Below are 20,449 nucleotides of genomic sequence, written 5' to 3' on the forward strand. Positions count from 1 at the left end.
AACAAATCTTGCCACATTTTTATGGCACCCTGAGGTTCAGCAGCACCCGGAAACAACTGATCTTAAGTGCTATGTTTAAAGTCACACTCTTCAAATTGGATTATGTTTAAAGGAAGAATCCTCTAATGCAATTTGCATGTGCTATGTGTGTGAATCCAGAGGCACTTTTCACAAAACAAGTGATCCCTCACAGTAAAATTACCACAGTTAATTTAGTGTAACCCTGAAAGTGTTTAAATCAACGATTCCTGTGTTTACAGAGTCCAGTCAACACCTATTAACACCACAGAGCTTGCGTTTTTTTTTTACCTGAATCCCTCCACTTAGCCCAAAAGTTAAATGTCCCAATGCATGCTTACACACTTGTGTGAATAAAGTATCTAGCAGACTGGCACTGGGTGAGAGTTGCTGATGTCTCCGACACTTGTTGACAAAGATTTTGTCCCAAAATACCTGTCACTTTTTGCACACTGAATCCAAATATATCTACACAAGTATACCACCAGTATACTCACATGGACACAGAAAAGCTGTATCAAAGAAAGTGCAGCCCCTCTATGTTGGCAGACTGTTGCTGGACCCTTAAGAAGGATGTTTGTGAGGCGTAAATCATGCACATCTACATCGTAGAAGTAGGGATGTACATATTTTAAGTGTAACAACAGCCTCATCTATGAAGTATTATACACCCTGCCACTGGAAAACCATGCCTGAAAGAAATAATTCTAAAAACAGATTCAGAACCAGCATAAAAAGTAGTATGAATGCTACCTATTAAAGTTTGCGACAAAAAAAAATGATGTTGCCTACTGTAATTATAATAATAACATGAACAAACCTACATTTACATTACAATGCAATGCAAAGAACATGTCCTGAACATATCATCTAAAAAAAATTATTATTAAAAACCATGTGATGTGATCTTTTACCTGCAGTGCGTAAAAATACTTCAAATCCACTATGAACTGTACTTTCTCATTCATCAGTGTTTTGTGAAACAACGGCCTGTGTGTTTTCCTAGAAGAAGCCTGAGGATGAACATATCTTCTTCATATCATTCTCTGACTAACAAATACCGGCTCCCTGCCAAGAGAAACTCAATGAGACAACAATCAATATACTGCTACAAGGTGTGCACACACTACACAGATAGGGGATGATGTACGATTACCTGGAGCACATAACAATCAGCTGCATGCTCATGCAGTATGCACAAGCACACACTAATGTATTGCATGTACACACACACACACACACACACACACACACACACACACACACACACACACACACACACACACACACACACACACACACACTGAAAGACACTTAATATGCAAATATTTTTTTTACAACAGGGACACCGCTCCATTGTTCATCTGGACGAAGGCGGGCAGATAGATAGCTAAATAGGTCTCTAGATATCTATCTTGGACGTCAGTTGATGAAATTTCACATACGGCAAGCAGCAGTGCTGTTAGGACAGGGAATACCACCACAAAATAATGTTTTCTCTCCCTCTGATCAATTTTTAATTTGGCCCGTGCAGCCAAGCCCTTGGCGGACTTGGCCCCGGTAATTATGGTGGGTTATTGACAGCTGCCTTCCCGCGGGAGGCATTTAAAAGAGGTTTAACCCCAGAGCAAGTCCAGGCCCCACACCCGCCTTTGAAAGTGTCAAGTGCATTGATCTGAGCTGCGGGATGTGCTGGGACCTTCCCACCTGGAGGTGTGTGTACGCCTGTGTGTGTGTGTGTTGCTTGCAGGCGTACTATTACAAGGCCATGGCAAGGCGGAGTATCTTCTGACCCTTACACAGACACGCGCGCACACACACACACACACACACACACACACACACACACACACACACACACATGCACAAATTGTGTTCTGGCTAAAACTGGCTAGCTGGATAGAATGATACCTGTCTGGCCTCTGGAGCCACCTGATGCCCCAAGATAGGCTGTGCACACACTGTACATACAATGTTATCACTGGGCTACACACACACACACACACACACACACACACACACACACACACACACATAGGTTAACTCACAGCTCAGGGGGAATTAGATGAACTAATGAGAAAGAAGGAGGAAGAATGGTGATTGGAGAGGAAGAGAGAGAACAGGGAGAGGGAGAGAGAGAGATCCTCATAGCACACGAGGCAATGACACAACACAGACAGATGATAGAGTGTGAAGCCGATGTTGAAGAAGACATCATCCAGCAAGAAAAAAAAAAAGAGGGGGGGCATGACAGAAATTAGAAGAGGATTTCTGTGTTTGAGTTTGTCTGCCTCGCTGCCCCCTTTCAGCCTCCTATTGAAATTCTGGGCAGATACAAACCCCGAGGCTTTTGACACACTTTTGAAAACACCATACCCCCTCTTTTTTTCCCAGTGAGTCTCCAGTGTCTATCCTGACTCAGTATCAAGAGAGTTAGTAAGCGAACTAGAGTGAGATGAAGAAAAGGGGTGTGACAGCAGCTATAGGTCAGGTTTTGTATTAGCAACTTCCAAATAAAATTAAGTAATTATTGAAAATGCTCTATAATGTTGGTGATTTGCGTGTGATTGTCTGTGTACATGTGGCTGTAGCTAACACATTGGAGATGAAAGACTTCATACTGTGGATTTATTTATTCATATGTGAATTCTCTAAGACGCACTGAAGGAAAGTAAACTACTTTACTATGCGGAAGTCTTCTGACAATCTGAGAAGACCACCAACTGAACCTCTATGGCTAATAAAAATTACTAGATCATTTAGAAATATTGAAAAGGAAATGAGGTTTTACCCCAGATTTTGGGAGAGAATTTCTTGAATAGAAGTTGATAACTAATGCTGCTTCTAAAACCGAACAATGCCAACTGAAGGAAAGGTTGAGGAGAAAAAGTTAAGAAGTATTGTAAAGTAAATAGATTCAAACTATGCTGCATCACGGCCATGTGATATTAAGGAGTTTAAGTCTCACAACAGCGTTCACGCACGTGTTTTCAGTGTGGACACAAACTTGGGACGAGTTGAAAGTCCTTCTCTTAACTCCAACAGCACCTATAACTAATGATCCCACCTTTCAATATTCAATATTCCCTGTTTCCTCAATTATTCTGACTGTATCCGCACAGTCTACACTGACTCTCTCCCACCCTCCTCCTTCTTCTCCAAACCCCATGGCACGCACCCTCCACCTCCACCATATCAGTCTCAGGATGCAGAGCATTGACAGGGCCAGAAGGTAATGATACAGCTGCCATGATGCAACAAGCAGACCTGTCGACTGTCAGGAATTGAAATCATGAAGGAATAAGCTGTCATTAAGAGGCCCTTTCCCAGTAGTGGAGCTGTCAAACGCCTGCCTTCTGCCTACTCTCTCTATACTCCCGTCTCTCCTCTGCCAGTCCCACCCCATTTGCAGTCACTCCCTCGTCCTCCTCTCATTTCTCTCGTCCTGCATCAATCCTCGCTGTACTCCTCTTCTTCTTTCCTCTTCTGTCCTCTTCCAACCAATCATAACCCTTCTCTCTCTCTGCACCCCCTCCGACACCCCCGCTTCCCATCTCGGATTCCTCTTTTCCACCTCTTTCCCCCACTCTCTGGTTGTTGCTGGAGCAACCTCCTCTCCTCCTCTCACCTGTCATTTTACCTCTAGGCTATGGGAACAGCACCACTTCCATGTGCACATACACATGCACACAAAGACAACATGCATGAGGCCTGCACACACAGCACAAAAATGTCCCTTAACCCAACGTTACTTTACACAGTGTGCCAAATGTGGCCAGCATACCCTCTGCCTGATGTGATGCGTTTGCGTCTGTGTGCACGTCTAATTGTACACACATAGAATATTTAAACATATACCTTTTTGCCATCTTATTAATATATCGTTGTCATATAGCGGAATTAAAAATATATGGGGTGGATATGAGAGGCAGAGACAGGTGATGGGGTGTAAATGGCGTGCAAGAGACAGGTTGCCCTGAGATTCAACCTAGAATGTGATTCTTTGTGTTTGCATGTGTGTAAAGGGCCTAGTTAAGTAGTGCAATCAGCTATTTTTCCCACAATCGCCTGATTGGCAGCAGTGATCCCATTGGAAGAGAGGAAAAGCTGATTCGAGCTTCCAGGAAACATGGCTAAGAATTTGAGAGTGGTGCAGGTTCAAGCCCATACACACCATTGTGTTTGCCAACACACACACACACACACACACACACACACACACACACACACACACACACACACACACACACACACATTACAGTTACATTGAGTCAAATTAACTGTTTTGTCTGTGTGTGTGCTTGTGTATTTTGCAAAGCCACAAGTTCCCCCATATTTCCTTGAATGCACTCCAGGTGACCCTTTGCTGCAGGCTTTGAATTCCCAATCAGCTTCTCATGAGCAACATCACATAAGCTGCACTCAAGGCCACAGATTGTTGCCACTTTTGCCTTTTTTTTTTTTTTTTTTTTTTTTTTGGGGGGGGGGGGGAATGAAACCTAATCTAACGATAATTAGAAAGTATACAGAAAATGTCAGAATCTGACACAACACCACAGTTATCAAAGTTTGTAAATCAAAAATATTGATAGTAGTTATGTCACTTGAGTCACTCTTATATGCATGTACACACATGAATGTTTGTCTTAATGCTGTATTACTGATGGAGGGCATTGACTTTAAAGAATAAAATGGAATTTATCTGGCAGGGTGATGAATTCGTTATCTGTACAAGTATAATTTAACCAGATGAGATGTTTGAGGGAGAATGAATAAAAAGGAAGTAGCCTATACATTTATATTAATTAGCTAATTATTTGAGAAATATAAGTGGCATAAACTACATATTTTTCAGATGGTATAGTAGCTGTAACTCCTGTACATTCACTTCAAGAGACATCAAGACAAGTCCCATGGTATGACATTAATGTAAAACACATACTAGGGATAGGTATTACGAGCAAAAGATTATTCGATAATCAGAACAAATCTACCATTAAACGACTATTCCCGCCCGTATGTGTACACTCTCTCTCTCTCTCTCTCTCTCTCTCACACACACACACACACACACACACACACACACACACACACACACACACACACACACACACACACACACACACACACACAAAGAAGAAATAGAGACCCACTTGCACAGCAAACTCAGGCCAAGCATATGCCATCAAACATCTAAAACCCTCGCCTTGGACAAATCTGATGAGAAGCCTCTCTTCAGCTTCATCTTTGAATTAGGGTCGTTGTTCCCACATCATATTCACTTCCTCTCGCCACTGGTTGTTGATCTGCTCGCTGCTTCACCATATTGACCGTGCTTAGCAGTGGTAGACTTATATGCTAACTTTACCTGCAGTGTTTGCACTGCACTTATGTTGAGAAGTTCCACACCGAACATTTTGACGGCTGTCGTCTTTAAATGTTTCTCCTGTTCGCACCGCAGCATCTAATCTCACAGCGCTACGCAGTTTTACTGGGCAAAGCTCCGGGACCTGGTAGCAATGTCTTCTTCTTCGCCGCATGTTGTTTAATGGCGGCTCGCCGACAACTTTTAGGTGCATTACCGACGTCTTCTGACAGGAGTAATGCATTACAACCGGGCGCCGGTTAAAAACCATTGGCTGTGTTCCAAAGGACATTCTGAGTGTATTATCCAGGTACCTACAGTGAACTGTGTCTCCATACTTGACAATGTGAACGCACTTATGCACTCAAAATTTGAGTGTTAATAAGTTCACACACTTGGAACATAGCCACTGACTGTATATAAAACTGGACGGAGCTTCAGGGTCTGAAATACGATGCCAATGCGGAAGTGCCTTAAATTGCAAAATGTCCGAGGCCCGCCAGAGGTTGGTTCCAAAAAGGCTCTGTCAATAAATATTTTCCACTAGTCATTATGGTGTCATTTCCTAAGGCTGGGGAGAACAGGGGAAAATAAGAAAAGCCGCATACGCTAATTATTTTTTTTTACTTTTTATTTTAATGACTATTCAAATATTCTAATACCACCGAATACATCAACATATCCATCATAGATGCAGACAGCATGAATTGACTGTAAGTGTGTGTAGCTGTCTTTCCATTGCACACACAGAGTACAAGGCTGGTGTGTGGTAACTGCCTGGATGATGATTTGTCAGGGTGCAAGAACACGATTTCTTGTTTACTATGATGAATGGGCAACACTCGCACTACACACACCACATTCTCTATATCTAAGCTGTCACTTTGGCTCACTGCAGCACAAACCTGCCTTCTCCAACTGTAGGCCCAGCCGGGGTAACTGTATCAGACAGTTTTAGGATACCTGAATCACTCGTTAGCTCACAGGGACACACGTATGCAACCCCGACCTCTCCCATTGTTGTACGCAGCAGGAGAGGGCTTTACACAGCAGGTAAAGTCTTTATGGTATTCAGATGGACGAAACGATGGAATGAGGGAGAGAGGGAGTGCAGGATCTCCCCTAAGTCAATTTGAACAGCAGGCCGATGAAATTACACAGGTAGTCGCGGCCAGGCTGACAAATGAGCAAAGAGATTGGGAGGAAAATAATAAGACAGGCAGAGCCACCTTTTGCTTGCTGACACATGGATGTATACAATTGTAGGTGATCATATGGTAGGGTAAGAAAAACGAATCTATATTTTACATTACATTATCTCCATCTCTCTCTCATCTCAGTCGCACATGAACACACAGGAATCATGCATCATAGGAAACCATGAATTTTTTTTATTGTATAAATTGATCATGTTGAGCAATATGGTTAATTTCACTAACAAGACAATATAAGCCGCAATTCTGGGTTGAAAACTGTAGAGTAATGGAGTTTATGTTTGCACGTGTTCCTTCAATGTCTGCTCCTTATTTTTTGCCTCTGTGGTTATATGATGCTGTGGGATGTTGAAATTAGTCAGCATCCTATAACTTCTCTTATGACCCCGGGGCAAAGTTTTCTTTCCAGTCCACACTTGTGCAAATTGTGCAATGAAGTTAAACTGATTTAAGTCAATATAGTACATCAAGAGTCTAAGGTATTAAAGGCTGCATGCAGCAACAAATGTTTACTGTACCCACAAAACTAAATACCATGACAGTCTGCTTCTGACTGTGCCACAACGGCCTCCACAGCCTCAAATATTCAAGCCTGCCCCTCAAATAAACTGTGTTACACTTGTCACACCAATATCCCTTTAGGCTAACCACTCTGGCAGAGACGGTTCGGCTTTGTGGCGACTTTTTCATTCGGAGACCCATAAAACCCTGCAAACCAAAAATGTATCTCAGTTTCTACTTTTTGCAAAGAATAAAATGAGAAAATGAAACAGTGAATCATGGAAACATAAAAGCTTGGTTCAAAGATCAGAAAAACAACAACAAAACAGCTTGAACTTCTTTTGTTGTGCCTCCTACCTCCATGGCCCTGTTAATGAAGGGGATCTGTGTCCCTGAGTCCAGGTCCTGGTTGATGATTAGTCTACGGGCCCACTGACCAGCACGCACAACGCCACTGCCTTGGATCAGCACCAGCAGCTTGGATGGGTTAGACAAGGCATCTGGGCTCAGGTAGATAAAACTGGTGGGTTCATCTTCTGTAGCATCCACCTGAACATTCAGGAGAACCATGTGTCAGTAATATTTAACTCGTTCAAAATATCAGTCAACAGCTGCAAATGCACAGAATGATGACATTGTGATTTTTGTAGTTAGATCTCTGATTTCTGTTGCTTCAAAGAATCACCTGATACCTGATATGGGAAAACATTTTAAGAATGTCTTGTGTAATGTGCCTCAATTGTGGAGAAACAGCCTTCTCTTCTGTGGACTTATATGCATCAGTATACTACCCATCAATAATCAGAAAACAGTCTTTGTGTCATTAAAACAAGAGACAGAAAGTAACAGACACACAGAGCCTGAGTGAGTCAGTGTGTGTGTGTGTGTGTGTGTGTGTGTGTGTGTGTGTGTGTGTGTGTGTGTGTGTGTGTGTGTGTGTGTGTGTGTGTGTGTGCATGTGCTCCATCCACATCCCATGCTTCTTTGCATCCCTCCCAAATATGCCTAGAAGAATCTCTAAGGAGACAAACACTGTCCATAAAAGCCATGGGTGGCAGCTGCTAGAACTTAATCCAAACAGACAAAGAGAGCCAAGTGGGGGAGAAAATCTTACCCTTTATTCTCTTGTGCTCCCTCATACCCTCTCCCTATACTTGGCTGTGGTTAATCTTCTTAAAATCTGCGGTCACAAGTTCAATGCTACGCAGGTGGACGGACCCACCACCCACCCACACACACACACACACACACACACACACACACACACACACACACACACACACACACACACACACACACACACACACACACACACACACACGCCATATACGTGCAGGCGGGTGGGCAGCAGAAAAGCATAACAGAGCAATTTTCCAGAGGAATAATGAGATAAATAGGCCAGGCAGATAAACCAGTAAAAGTGTATGGGGGCTAATGAAAGGCGCTGACTCTGGCTAGGTGATTTATGGACACTGTTAGTGCTGGAGCTAACTCTGGCATGCTTCTAAACACCAGCGCTGCCTAACATCCCTATAAACGTGGTCTGAAAAATGATCACTACTTTTATGAACAGAAAAAGAGCAGGGATGGAGAGGTAAAGGGAGGCAAAAAAGACACAAACATGCTTCCAACAACAAATAAAAGGGATCAAGTGTGTGCTCTGAGCCTGGATGAGCTGGGCAAAGAATAACTCCACGATGGCAGAGTAGAAAGTCCCCTTCAGCGCAATTGAATGCAAAACAGATTAAGCATCAGCATGCTGCGCCTCTGTGCCTTTGAAATGACACGTCACAATACAGTTAATTTGTTGAGGAGACACTTTTGCACAAAGGATGTGGGAAGAGGAGGGGGGAAAGAAAGACGGAGTAAGAGAGAAACTGAGTGAGATAGAATAAGAAAGACAAAGACTGATAGAGAATTGGGAGAGCTGACTCCTTGCAATCCCCTTTTCCTCATTTTTTTTTTTTTTTTTTAAACAGGACACTCAATATCATAATCACACTCTGAAGCCTAGGCATTTACGTCAATTTTCATATTTAATACTCCCTTTAATCTTCAAGGGCATAAATCAAAGAGGAAAATGCCTCTTTTCACTGTGGGTACTTACTGGCAGGATTGCTTTAGTCATGTTGCACTTTTTCTCCAACAGCTCATAAACATACTGAGTGATGATCTGGAGAGAGAAAAAAATCCACAGAACATACACACACAGTCAGACTTTACAATGATAATACAGTCTAATGCAATTAATATTTTTATTATTGCTGTTGATACAAATCCATCCAACAAAAGCCAACTAAACTCTTTGTGCATGTGTGAACAAGTAATAGCATCCACTGTCATGCTTACAAACAGAATAAAAAATACTATTCAAAACCCTCATTTGCCCTCTGGTGTGTGTGTGCATATGCGTGTACATGAGCTACTTGAAAGGGTCTGGATTGTACTATGTGCGGTGTGTGTGTGTGTGTGTGTGTGTGTGTGTGTGTGTGTGTGTGTGTGTGTGTGTGTGTGTGTGTGTGTGTGTGTGAGTGAGAATCACAGTGCGGTGAGAATGTTGAGGTTGTAAGTGCCAGGAGAGGAAATCTCCTGTACAAGCGAAGGGCTGATGTAAGTTATGTTTATCCCCGCAGCCACAGCACTAAAGAACCTTGTATACCGAGTCATTCCAACCCCGGGCCAAGCCTTTCATGGTTCAGTGACATTAACAACGTTCTTTTCCATTTTCCTTATTTTTTCTTTCCTTCTTTTCTTCTCCCAACGTCTTGCTCAGCTGAGAACAGAGTGAAGCACTTTGTGGAACAGATTTAAATTTTTGATCAGGTGTGAGAGAGACAGAGGAGTTACAAGTGATAACAGATGACAGAGCACACAACCACAAGCATAATAACTATGGTGGAGCTTTTGCTGCTGTTATGATGTTTTCTCAACGCATGGGATGACAAACTCTGTGTCCTGCACATGTCGCAACAATATCGTGTGTAGTGAATGGACCACAGGGAGAGCGGAGCGACGCTGTTATGCTCTGCTGTGAAGTCTCACTTTGGTTAGCTGTCGAAGCACCAGCCTTACTAAATCAGGAAACCAAAGGCTACCAGTGGCGCCACGGCTACAAAGTGTGTCCGAGTTCCAGTCACGCTGAACTGACTGACCTCAAACATAAACAAGGATCAACTACAGACTGTCATGTCTCACAGCACAGAGTGGGATGATGCTCAGATGTCATTACTGTGTGGAAAAAGGGAACACATTCGATGTTAAAGGGATTGGTCATTAAAAATATCAGCAGAAATATTTTTTTTTTAAAAAGGAAATATTTGGCTATTTACAAATTTTCTAAATATCAATATGTACCATCAAAAAACAATTATTTAATGAAGATGTAATGGATTAGTACCAAAAGAAAAAAGAAAAAAAAACTAATGGGATCCTATCAGGCCATGATCTGGTTAGGTTTGATAACTTTTGGCACACAAAAAATAAAACATATTCTTTACACCACTTTGAAATGTCAACTATGGGACAATGACATTATGCATATCCCTAAATTGCATGTTTCAAACTCCTTACACTTTTGAAATGGCAAATGCAACCTAGGTATTAAAAAAAAGCCTTTTCCTTTAAAGTCAAATGTGAATTCTCATGATAATCCCACTACCATAATGCAATACTCTTTTATTCTCAAAATGAACTCAATGCTAATTTAATTTACTGCTTAAGAACAACATACAAGAATAACATTACGTATCAGACACATATTAGCTTTATGACAGCCAATCAAAGGCCAGCAGACGGACAAAATTAAATGATCGATTCTACCATTTGACCCTGTGAGGACGGGGGGACGAGAGGAGCAAAAACAATCCCACCTCACCCCCACTAAACCTCCAACAGCTAATTCACTAAAATGTCAGCTGGTCTGATGAAGACTAAAATGATTCCCGGCCTCAGTATGCTTGTGTTTAATGACATCAATAAGCTTCACAGGAAATTTCATTTGCACTATGTTATTTGTTCTGTGCCTCAGGTGGCTCAAGAACCATCTGATATAGAATGAGAAGAGAGACGGATGGGGAATAAGAAAAAGTGGAAAAAAAGGCAATAGTTTCACTGTATGAATACATTTCCACTGATAAAAAGATACTGTAGATTGTCAATAATAATCTAATATCCAATCTTGTACATACGCTGGTAGGTCATCATATCTGCATGCTTTAGTTCATAATGTAAAGATCCAGTAAGAGCTGAGCAGGGACAGAAGCGGCATTCTACAGGACCGACATCCAAATAGTTTTTTAGTAACAATGGAATAGACTCAGAGCATACATGCGCACACAAACATGCACACACAGGCAACCTCCTTCTGCGTCGGCCTCTGAGGACTACGTCTCAGCAGCTGATCAGTACAATAAGAAAGGCCTCTTTGTCACCTAATTACCAATGTGTTATTAGTGCGTTAATGAAATGCCTGCAGGAGGCAGTGCCGAGTGTCTGCATTGTCGGCATCGAACGATAGAACAAGCACGAGGAGTGGCATGTAATATTAAGATACGAGAAGGGAAGGGAGGGGAGGGGGATAAGAGAAAGAAATAGAAAAAAGGGGTGGGTGGGTGTGTGTGGGGGGGCAGGCAAAATCAATTGAAATCAATAGGTTTCACTACCATAAATATGCTCACAAAGTTCTTTTTTTTTTATCAATAATAAATATGGAACATCAGGCTGACAAGAGACAGGTGCATTATCTTAAATACCAATCTAAGCTTGGATTCTCTCTGTCTATTATTATAAAGTTGAACTCCCACACTGCACCCAAAGTCACCCCAAAAAGCCACAGTTTCCCCTGAAGACACTCACACAGAGTGATGAACACAACCGACAGTATCCTCAAACAGCAAGCTTTCTACACGAGCGTGAGAGAGATCATGGGACAGTCTGATATAGACCTTCGGCAGCTGAGGTCACCTCTGAGTCTGTGGTTTGTTTGTGCAGAGGAAGCATTGTGGCGATGAACCAAGAAGAGGGGGATCAGGGAGGAAGGAAGGACTTAGGAGAAGGCTCAGTGGGAGGAAAGAAAGAAGACAAGAAGGGAGAGATGGCGAAGTAATCCCCAGGAGACAGAGACTCGTGCCAGCTCCCACTGCGGTGAACAGCTGAGAGGAGAAGGAGTGGTGGAAGAAGGAATTGAGGGGGAGAGAGAACATTACAGTGCATGGCCTTGATAAGAGGCCTTCAAGTGGGTGGGCTGTGACATCAACTCCTCGCAAACTTCTGGTCATCCCCATAACAGTCTCCCCATCGCTCACATACACACACCAGGCCAAAGTATTAATGAAGACCGTTTGCTGCAAGTAGATATGTTTTTCAACTCCTCACTACAGAGAAAGAAAGACCTCCCACAGTGTGTGTGCACATGTATCAGTTTATGTGCGCGTGTGTTTATCTGCATGCATGTGTGCTCTCCCACTGATTACAGCAGTCATGCCTGGTTTGGCTGACCGCACCTGCGGCAATAGGGGGATGATCCTTCCCAGGCAGACAAAAAAACAAACGTGGGGAGGAAGAGAAGCAAGACAGGAAGTGGAGGAGAGATCAAGAGGCAGGAAAGATGAGGAGATAAGGAACAGGAATAAGACAATCTAGAGTAAAGCAAATATGAAGAGAAAAGAGGAACAGGAGTCAAGAGATGATGAGAAGGAGGCAGGAATGGTCATAGTTGAGATGGTCAAGGGCAAAGGAAACAAGCGAGGGAACACCACAGTGTAAAACCAGCCGTCAGAGACCATCATGAAATATGAACCATGTCAATGAACTTTAATTAGCAAAGACAGTTATAATTAACTTATTTACATAATAAGCATGAACATTCTTTTTTAAAGTCTTTCAGAACAAGTAATATTTAATCAATTGCCACCGCACGAAATTTGTTTAGACAAATTTTAAATCATCCCAAGTCACAGTTACGGCGCTGGTTTAAGGCCTTGGGAGCGCTTTGGTTTAAATGTAATTTTTCACACTTACTGGGGCTCATGAAGCCACACTGGTTTATCTGAAAAACTATCCCTGAGTGAAAACCATGTGCATAAATATACTATAGACAGTAACACATACTGTATACACACATACACAAGAAAACTCATGTACAGGCACACACACTTCTTGTCTCTCTAGTCCAGAGCCCTCTCCAAAAGCCACTTAGCCATAGAAACCAGAGAGCAAGAAGAGGCATCAAAGCTGTTTATATAATGAAACTGAAAGAGCTGCCGTATCACTGACTGCACCCAGGAAAGCATTCCTTCTTCTCCAGAGAATAGAGGAAAGGAAGAAAAAGAAAAAAGGAGAAAATCCCCCAGAACAATGCAACACAACAACAGTGGCAACAAGAGCAAAGCATGCTCAGAAAGAGAGAGGCTGCGAAAATGAGAGAGAGCGTGAGGCAATAGAAAGGTTGTTTATTTTAAGTCAGCCTCGTGTACCAACAGAAAATGTATTAAAATAGGCCCTATTGTTGTGAATTTGTGATCTGTCAGTCCACGTGGGAAACAAAGAGAGAGGGAGAGAGGGAGAGAGGGAGGGCGGGAGAGAGAGAGAGAGAGAGAGAGAGAGAGAGAGAGAGAGAGAGAGAGAGAGAGTGCTGTAATTCCCATGAGGTCTCTGTCATTCTTCTGTCAGAGGAGAGAGGGCTCTCCAGGGGAAGAGAAAGTTCTCAGACACAGACTGACAGACAGACTGTTTACACTTACAGTAGATATCCCTCTCTCACACTCTCTCTCTCTCTCTCTCTCTCTCTCTCTCTGCCCTCCCTGCACTGCTCTTCCTAATGGCGTCATAATGACCTCCTCAGGTGTTAACTGAGAAGCCGGCAGAGGGCTAATTCAAAGTAAAGCATTGTGTGCCACCGTGGGTGTCTGCAGCAGCGACAGATGTCTGTGCTGTAACTACCAGCCCTCCTGTCTTTTCTCTAACACCTCCCCAAACCCCACATCCACCCTCCACCCCCCCATCCCCTGTCCAATTCCCTTTTCTTTCAACAACTGAAATCCACGTCACCCACACTCCCTGCAACCATTTTTGCCTGACTGTGTCTGCTTCCTCCTCGCTGCTCTCAGCAGAAGCTGCAGCAGCGGTGTTAAAGTGTTTGGGGAATGGAGACGTGATGGCAGTCGGTGACTCAGGGCAGACAGCTGTCATTTATAGTTCCTCTTTAGAGAGATCCCATTAGCTTCCCGACAAACTAGTCCACAACTGTTATGGGGCCTCCTGGTGCTTTAAGTACAGTATAGTAGTCTGTCTCTAGGGTTCCCAGCATGGCCTGGACGCAACACTGCGCCATGAATTTTTTTAGCCAACTCATAGCACTTGTATCCATCGCTTGTTGGTAAGTGTTGTTTATCAAACATGGATAAAGATTGTATTTTCTTCACTATAGACCTATAATACTTATTTCAATGCTCTTTAAAGGCCTAAATATACTCCAAAATATTGTTGCAGAGAGCAGAGGACTCAAAGGATGTGGTCCTGTTTATACTACAATTGGTGTTTGCATACCCAGACATATTCAACTGCATGCAGTCGACAGGGAAAATCTAAGACTCACTTGAGGAGAAACTCTGAAATCTCAAAAGAGGTAAGTCGTTGCAGGAAATTCCCCAAAATATTACATTGCAGCCTGTTCAACTGCTGCAAGTTGAAGTGCTCTCCCTCGATACTGGACCAATTTCAAAACGTCTTGTCCCCCATTAGTCATTTAGAACCAAAATGATGGGAAATATTTTCAAACTGGACCCGAAGTTTCCCTTAAAGCACCATTTGTTATTAAAAGGTTTGTATCGAATTAAAAATTCATGCAAAAATAGCAGTCTCTTCACTAGTGGTGTCAGACTTTTGGACCCCAATTCACGAAGACTTCAGCAAGGCCTTAAAAGATAACCGGGAGACTGCGAGACAGAGACGAAGAGACAGAGGGAAAATGGGAGAGAGCAAGCAAGAGTGAGAGAGCACGCTTTCTAATTCAGCCATCTGGCTAGCTTTACTTCATTATAATATTCCGACTGTGTGTGTGTGTGTGTGTGTGTGTGTGTGTGTGTGTGTGTATGTTTACAAATTTGTGTGTGCCTTCCATTCGACAGATGCAGACAGAGCAGAGAAGAATCCTCATTTATTAACAGCTTAATAGAGCTCCATCTGGGCCAGACCCTATGCTTGTCTTCTATCAGAGAAATTCATCACCGAATCACAGGAATTAGACTACAACTGACACCTACACAGGCTGAAGTGACCCTGCTGCACTGAGCAACACTGCACAGATAGCCTGCACTGTATTACAGTTGTAATACAGCCATTATGATAACGGTCAGAGTCAGGAATGGAAAATATCACGACACCAGTAGTCTGTGGGTTTTTCAGTCTTGGTTTTGATTGTTTGAGTTTGAATACAAACAACAACAACAACAAAAAAAAAAGAAGAAGACAATAAAGAATATATTAGACCAATACAACAATTTTACAAACCGGAAAACCACAGAATAAGATTCTCTAAGTCAGTGCTTAACCTCTTTGTAGAGTGTATTAACTACATAAAGGGATATTTAATTTGCAGGGTTCTTATTAGTCATACTTATCCAGAGACAGACAACGAGAAATGCCCTTTCTTATACCGTTGCCATACCTTCAGACTACACAGAGACATAATAAAAGCATCAGTCAGGGAGCTGACTCTGGGGACCTAATAACCTAACTGCCCTTGAAAACCTTTATTTTAGATAGTTAACGCGAGCACATTCAAAGGCTTTCATACCGGAGCTCATGGTTCTGAGGAGCACCATTCTTCCACTGTATGTTTGCACTGATTCAGCAGACTGCACTTATATAGTACAGTGAAACAGTTTGTTTTATGTACCTTTCTATTCCCTTTAACTCAGCCTGCCTTGTGCACATCTTTAATAAGTGAATTCCTAAACTTCAATAAGTGAGAGTTTTAATTTCCCTCTATTTAGCCACAGTATTATGCATTTGAATTTGTTTTATTGATGCAGGTAAACATATGTGCTATACATTAAGTGTGTCACCATGTTTATCTATTCACATTACAGTCACAGTCTTTCATCTTCTATCAAATTATCCACTCCTCTTTCTTTTTTCCCTTTGCTCTTTCTAATGGCTGCAGTATCTTGGGCATTTTCTATTAGTTATATTTCTCTTTCATCATAGAATGACCTCATGTAATTCCATCTCAATTTATATTCATGTAAGTTTGTTTCATGATTTTTATTGCATTACAAAAATCAAAAAGGACTGACAAATAAGGCTGCAATCTACTTTGATGGTTAATAGTTTTTTAACTGCAGCCCTGGCACATACAGTGCATCCGGAAAGTATTCACAGCGCTTCACTTTTCCACATTTTGTTATGTTACAGCCTTATTCCAAAACGGGTTAAATTCATTTTTTTTCCTCAAAATTCTACACACAATACCCCATAATAATAATAACATGAAAAAAGTTTTTTTTTTTTTTCCTTTTTTAACATTTTTGCAAATCTATTAAAAATAAAGAACGGAAATATAACATAAGTACATAAGTCCAGATACATCCGGGTGCACTGTATTTGCTCTTCACCTACATGTACAGAAATATAGTCAATGGTTCCCAAACAAAGAGAACCGTTGCAGCTTCTCAGAAATACCATCTGCAAATCTGTCTAAATTGTACCATTAATACATTGCAAAAAATTCGGAGTTATTTTTCTATGGAGGAAAAAGGACTCTCCGCTCTTTTGCTCAACCCAAATGTTGTTCCCATCTTTTTCTTTTGCTTGGAGGCCATCACACCAACATCCTCGTTCTCCCTCTTTCTATCTGTCCCTCCATTCAGACGAGGCTGAAGTGCAAATTGGACATCTGGTGCTGTGATGTGTCTGACAATACAGCCGGCACCCCCTAGCCCCCTCACAAATGTACACAGACACACAAACGCGCGAGCACATGCGTGCACACAGCGTCCTCCACACAAAATACAGAAGCGTGAGGATAGACAGATCCTAAAAAGGGAGAAAGGAGGGAGGGAGAGGTAGACAGAGGTGTGGAGGAAAGGAGGGAGAGAAAGGAATGTGATGGAACATTACAGGGCAATGATGATGCCATTCTATTCACACTGCCAGGAGCAAACACATGCACCCATGTCCTTGTGCCATCTCACACAGCTCTCAGGCTGAATGTAGCTGGTTCTCAGACCGTCTCAGGTGGCAGGCTGATAGAGGACATTTGGGTGTGTTGTAGAGTGGTGTTGGCCCATAACAGACCTGTCTGCATACAGGCTTATTCTACATTTACTCTCATGACATCTGAGAAAGTCTCTCATCATGCCTGACGTAAAGAAATGAAGCGATGCGATGCGAGAAAGGACTAGACAGACAAACTATGGCACACAGTGACGAATCTAAGCAGAAATGTATGTATGCATGTATCGGCTATACAATTTCAGAATTAAGCATGCAGGTATATGCCTGTGTGACACACACTCCTAAACCGGTACATAAAGAGGCTGACTAAGCAGCATAACCTACTTCTACAACCAAAGGCATACAATTCAGTAGTTGTGTCTATTTATAATAGGGCATTTTTCTTACCAGCAAAAACAAAGCATTTGTACTTGCAAAGCTGTGCGAGGTACGGTATTCATTTTCTTGAATCATCTATGGCCTAAAAACAACAGACAGATAATATTGCTTATTCAGGTAGTGCTCCTTTCTTTCAGCCAGTTAATCTCCTGCAGCACAATTCATACAGTATTTGTTCTCATTACACTTGCTCGCTTCAACAGGGATTGACACCGTTTCCTTTTTCCCTCTCTAAAGAAGATGCTTCTGTCAATTTTTTAATCACAGTATGAATATAATTTGCATACATCTTGCTTGATCATTATTTGTTTCCTCCAAATGTTTGGCCCCCCTCAGATGCCCGAGTTCAGTTAGTTTAAATGCCTGTGTGTTCTTTCAGGGCCTCTGCTTTGCCGCTACCAAATGTTTGTTTCTACATCCTTTTTAGATGCTGGTAGATAGTGCCTGAGCAGGCAAAAGAAAAGAGGGGAAAAAAGCCTTCACAGAAGGCTGGCTCTCAAAGGAGCTGCTGTATACCTGCATTAGAAATAATAAAAACACCCAGGTAATCCCACAAACGGGTCTATCACTTTGCTTTGAACTTCAAAGAATGCACACAACAATTAAAAGCAACATAGTAGTGGATGCAAATAAAAAAAATAAAAAAACTGATTACAAAAGAACATTTGTCTCATTATCTTAATACATATTGCACGTGGTGAAACTGTGGGAGTGAATTGAGCTGTACTTTAGGATGGTGTATGTTTGGGTACACGGTGGCGCAAATGAAAAACTTCATCAAGAGCATCAAAGAGCTTCTAGTGTCAGCAGGATTTTAAAGCTGTTATTTTGTGACATGGAAACCTTTAGATGGAAGTACAGAAGCAGATTTTAGTGTCCGGGCTTCCAGTACTGTGTACATTATGGGCAGGTTGTTTTTAGTTTTTATACTTTATAAAAGTGTGTGTTTTAGCTGCTGTTTAAAAGAATATAAAGAGGTAGCTGTGCAGATTGAGAGCAGTAACTGATTCCAAAGTTTAGGAGCTAAAACAGCAAAAGCAATGTCACCTTTTGTTCAGTGTCTGGAACTGTGAGAGGAGCTTTTTCTGCTGACCTAAGAGTGCATCTTTGATTGTGAGGGGCTAAAAGGTAGATAGTGTTTGGAGAACAATTCAAAGCTTTAGTGATTAATAAAGTTTGAAACTGAATTTTAAACTATAACCAAAGGGGTGCAGTGTTTTCTTTCATTGTGGTCCTATTTAACAGCCGAGCTGCTGCATTTTGGACCAGATGAAGATGATTTAATGCTTTTTTACTCAGCGCAGTATACTGAGAGTTGCAATAGTTCAGATGGGATGAGAGCATAAACTACTTTTTCCAGATGAGTGGGCAAAAATAAATAGCCTGTTTTAGAGATGGTTCTCAACTGATAAAAATACTAGGTTGGCTCCCAAATAGATGACTAAGCGTTAGTCGATGAGAAAAGTCTTAGCGGACCAAGTTTTCATTCGTGTTTTAGTCGCAGGAAGAAAAAAAACTTGCCTTGTTAGAGAAGTTATAAACAACTTACAGAAACATTTGTTACAGTTTGAGGCTTCCCCTTTATGAAATAAATTAACAAAATGTCCAGTGTCCTTGCTGGTTGCTCGACACATTCAGAATTGTCAGGAGGCTCGCTTCATGCATGCACTTGTAAAAGTTGTATTTTAAAAGCTAATTATTGTAGTTTTGTATTTGTCTGTAATGTAGCATAATGTAGTGTTAACAACTACATTATGCATTACTTATTACATTCTTTGTCAGCCTTGGAAGTCTAATTCCATTTTTAACCCTCTTGGGTTTTAAGTGCCCAGTTTAGAAATCCAGACTGAATCCAGGTTCACTTTTAAGAATCAATTTCTCTGAATCTCCACCATGAAAAAACAACAGGAAAAAAACATTTTTTAAACAAAACTAATTCAAAACTCAGAATATAACTGGACAGTATATGAGCTGCTAAAGGGCTTTACATTTAAAATGAGGGCTTTTTCATTTCATAAGGCTGCAGAGAAGCAGCTGCAGTAAAGCAGTTGCTGAACTGGACTGTGGTGATGGAAAGGGAGCATAGCCGTGAGGCAAAGCTCTCTGTTTCCTGATCAGTCTACATCTGCACCCTCACCTATTGTTATGAACTCTGGGTTATGACTGGAAGAATAAGATCACGGAGCAGTTTAAGGCCCCCTGGAATGACCTGGATGACGTTGCAGGGAACAGGGACGTTGATCGCCACCGATATGAGCGTTTCATTTGAAAAGGATAGTCACAGCATTCGGCTTACCAATGGTGTAACCGCATTCACTCACGTGGCATTATGCCAACCAATGTTGTAAGTATAAATCCCTCAGTCATTTAGTCAATATATATTCATCTAGCTCTGAAACAATGAACATTTAGACAGCTCTTTTGAGAAATGGTCACACTCTTCTTCATTATTGTTAACGTTTTCTAATTGTGTGTTCTTCCACAGCAGTTCTGCCACCACAGTTAATAAAACAATAAAAGACTTGGCATGAAATTGATCTGCATGGGGGAATTACTGTACTGTACATGTGGCATGTATCAAAAATCGACTTTACTCCAATATAATAAAACATGTTGCAGGTTACTTGTGTGATGAGGGTTTGAGTGCCATCTCTATTTGTTCTCCAAATAAACAACAACCATTGCACCATGTTGTTACAAAACTGGTCAAGACAAAACTCCCCAATAGGTTCAGGTT

The 20,449-nt window shown here is 41.7% G+C and overlaps 1 protein-coding gene and 1 long non-coding RNA gene across 4 annotated transcripts in view; one reads left to right on the forward strand and one right to left on the reverse strand.

Moving 5' to 3' along the window:
• arb2a (ARB2 cotranscriptional regulator A) overlaps positions 1–20,449 on the reverse strand; it is a 146,886-nt gene that overhangs the window by 120,548 nt on the left and 5,889 nt on the right. For all 3 annotated transcript variants that reach the window (XM_069178250.1, XM_069178249.1, XM_069178251.1), the window contains exons 5-6: positions 9,206–9,271; positions 7,456–7,647 (exon numbers count right to left, since the gene is read on the reverse strand). In XM_069178250.1, the coding sequence (XP_069034351.1) occupies positions 7,456–7,647; positions 9,206–9,271 (258 nt within the window). The remainder of the gene's footprint in view (positions 1–7,455; positions 7,648–9,205; positions 9,272–20,449) is intronic.
• The window catches only part of LOC138215832 (uncharacterized), a 31,473-nt gene that overhangs the window by 3,893 nt on the left and 7,131 nt on the right, over positions 1–20,449 (forward strand). The gene's annotated exons all lie outside the window — the stretch shown is intronic.

This window comes from Embiotoca jacksoni, unplaced genomic scaffold (genome assembly GCF_022577435.1).
Source record: "Embiotoca jacksoni isolate LCO1_2020_lvr unplaced genomic scaffold, fEmbJac1.0.p SCAF_8, whole genome shotgun sequence".
In the NCBI taxonomy this organism is placed as follows: domain Eukaryota; kingdom Metazoa; phylum Chordata; class Actinopteri; family Embiotocidae; genus Embiotoca; species Embiotoca jacksoni.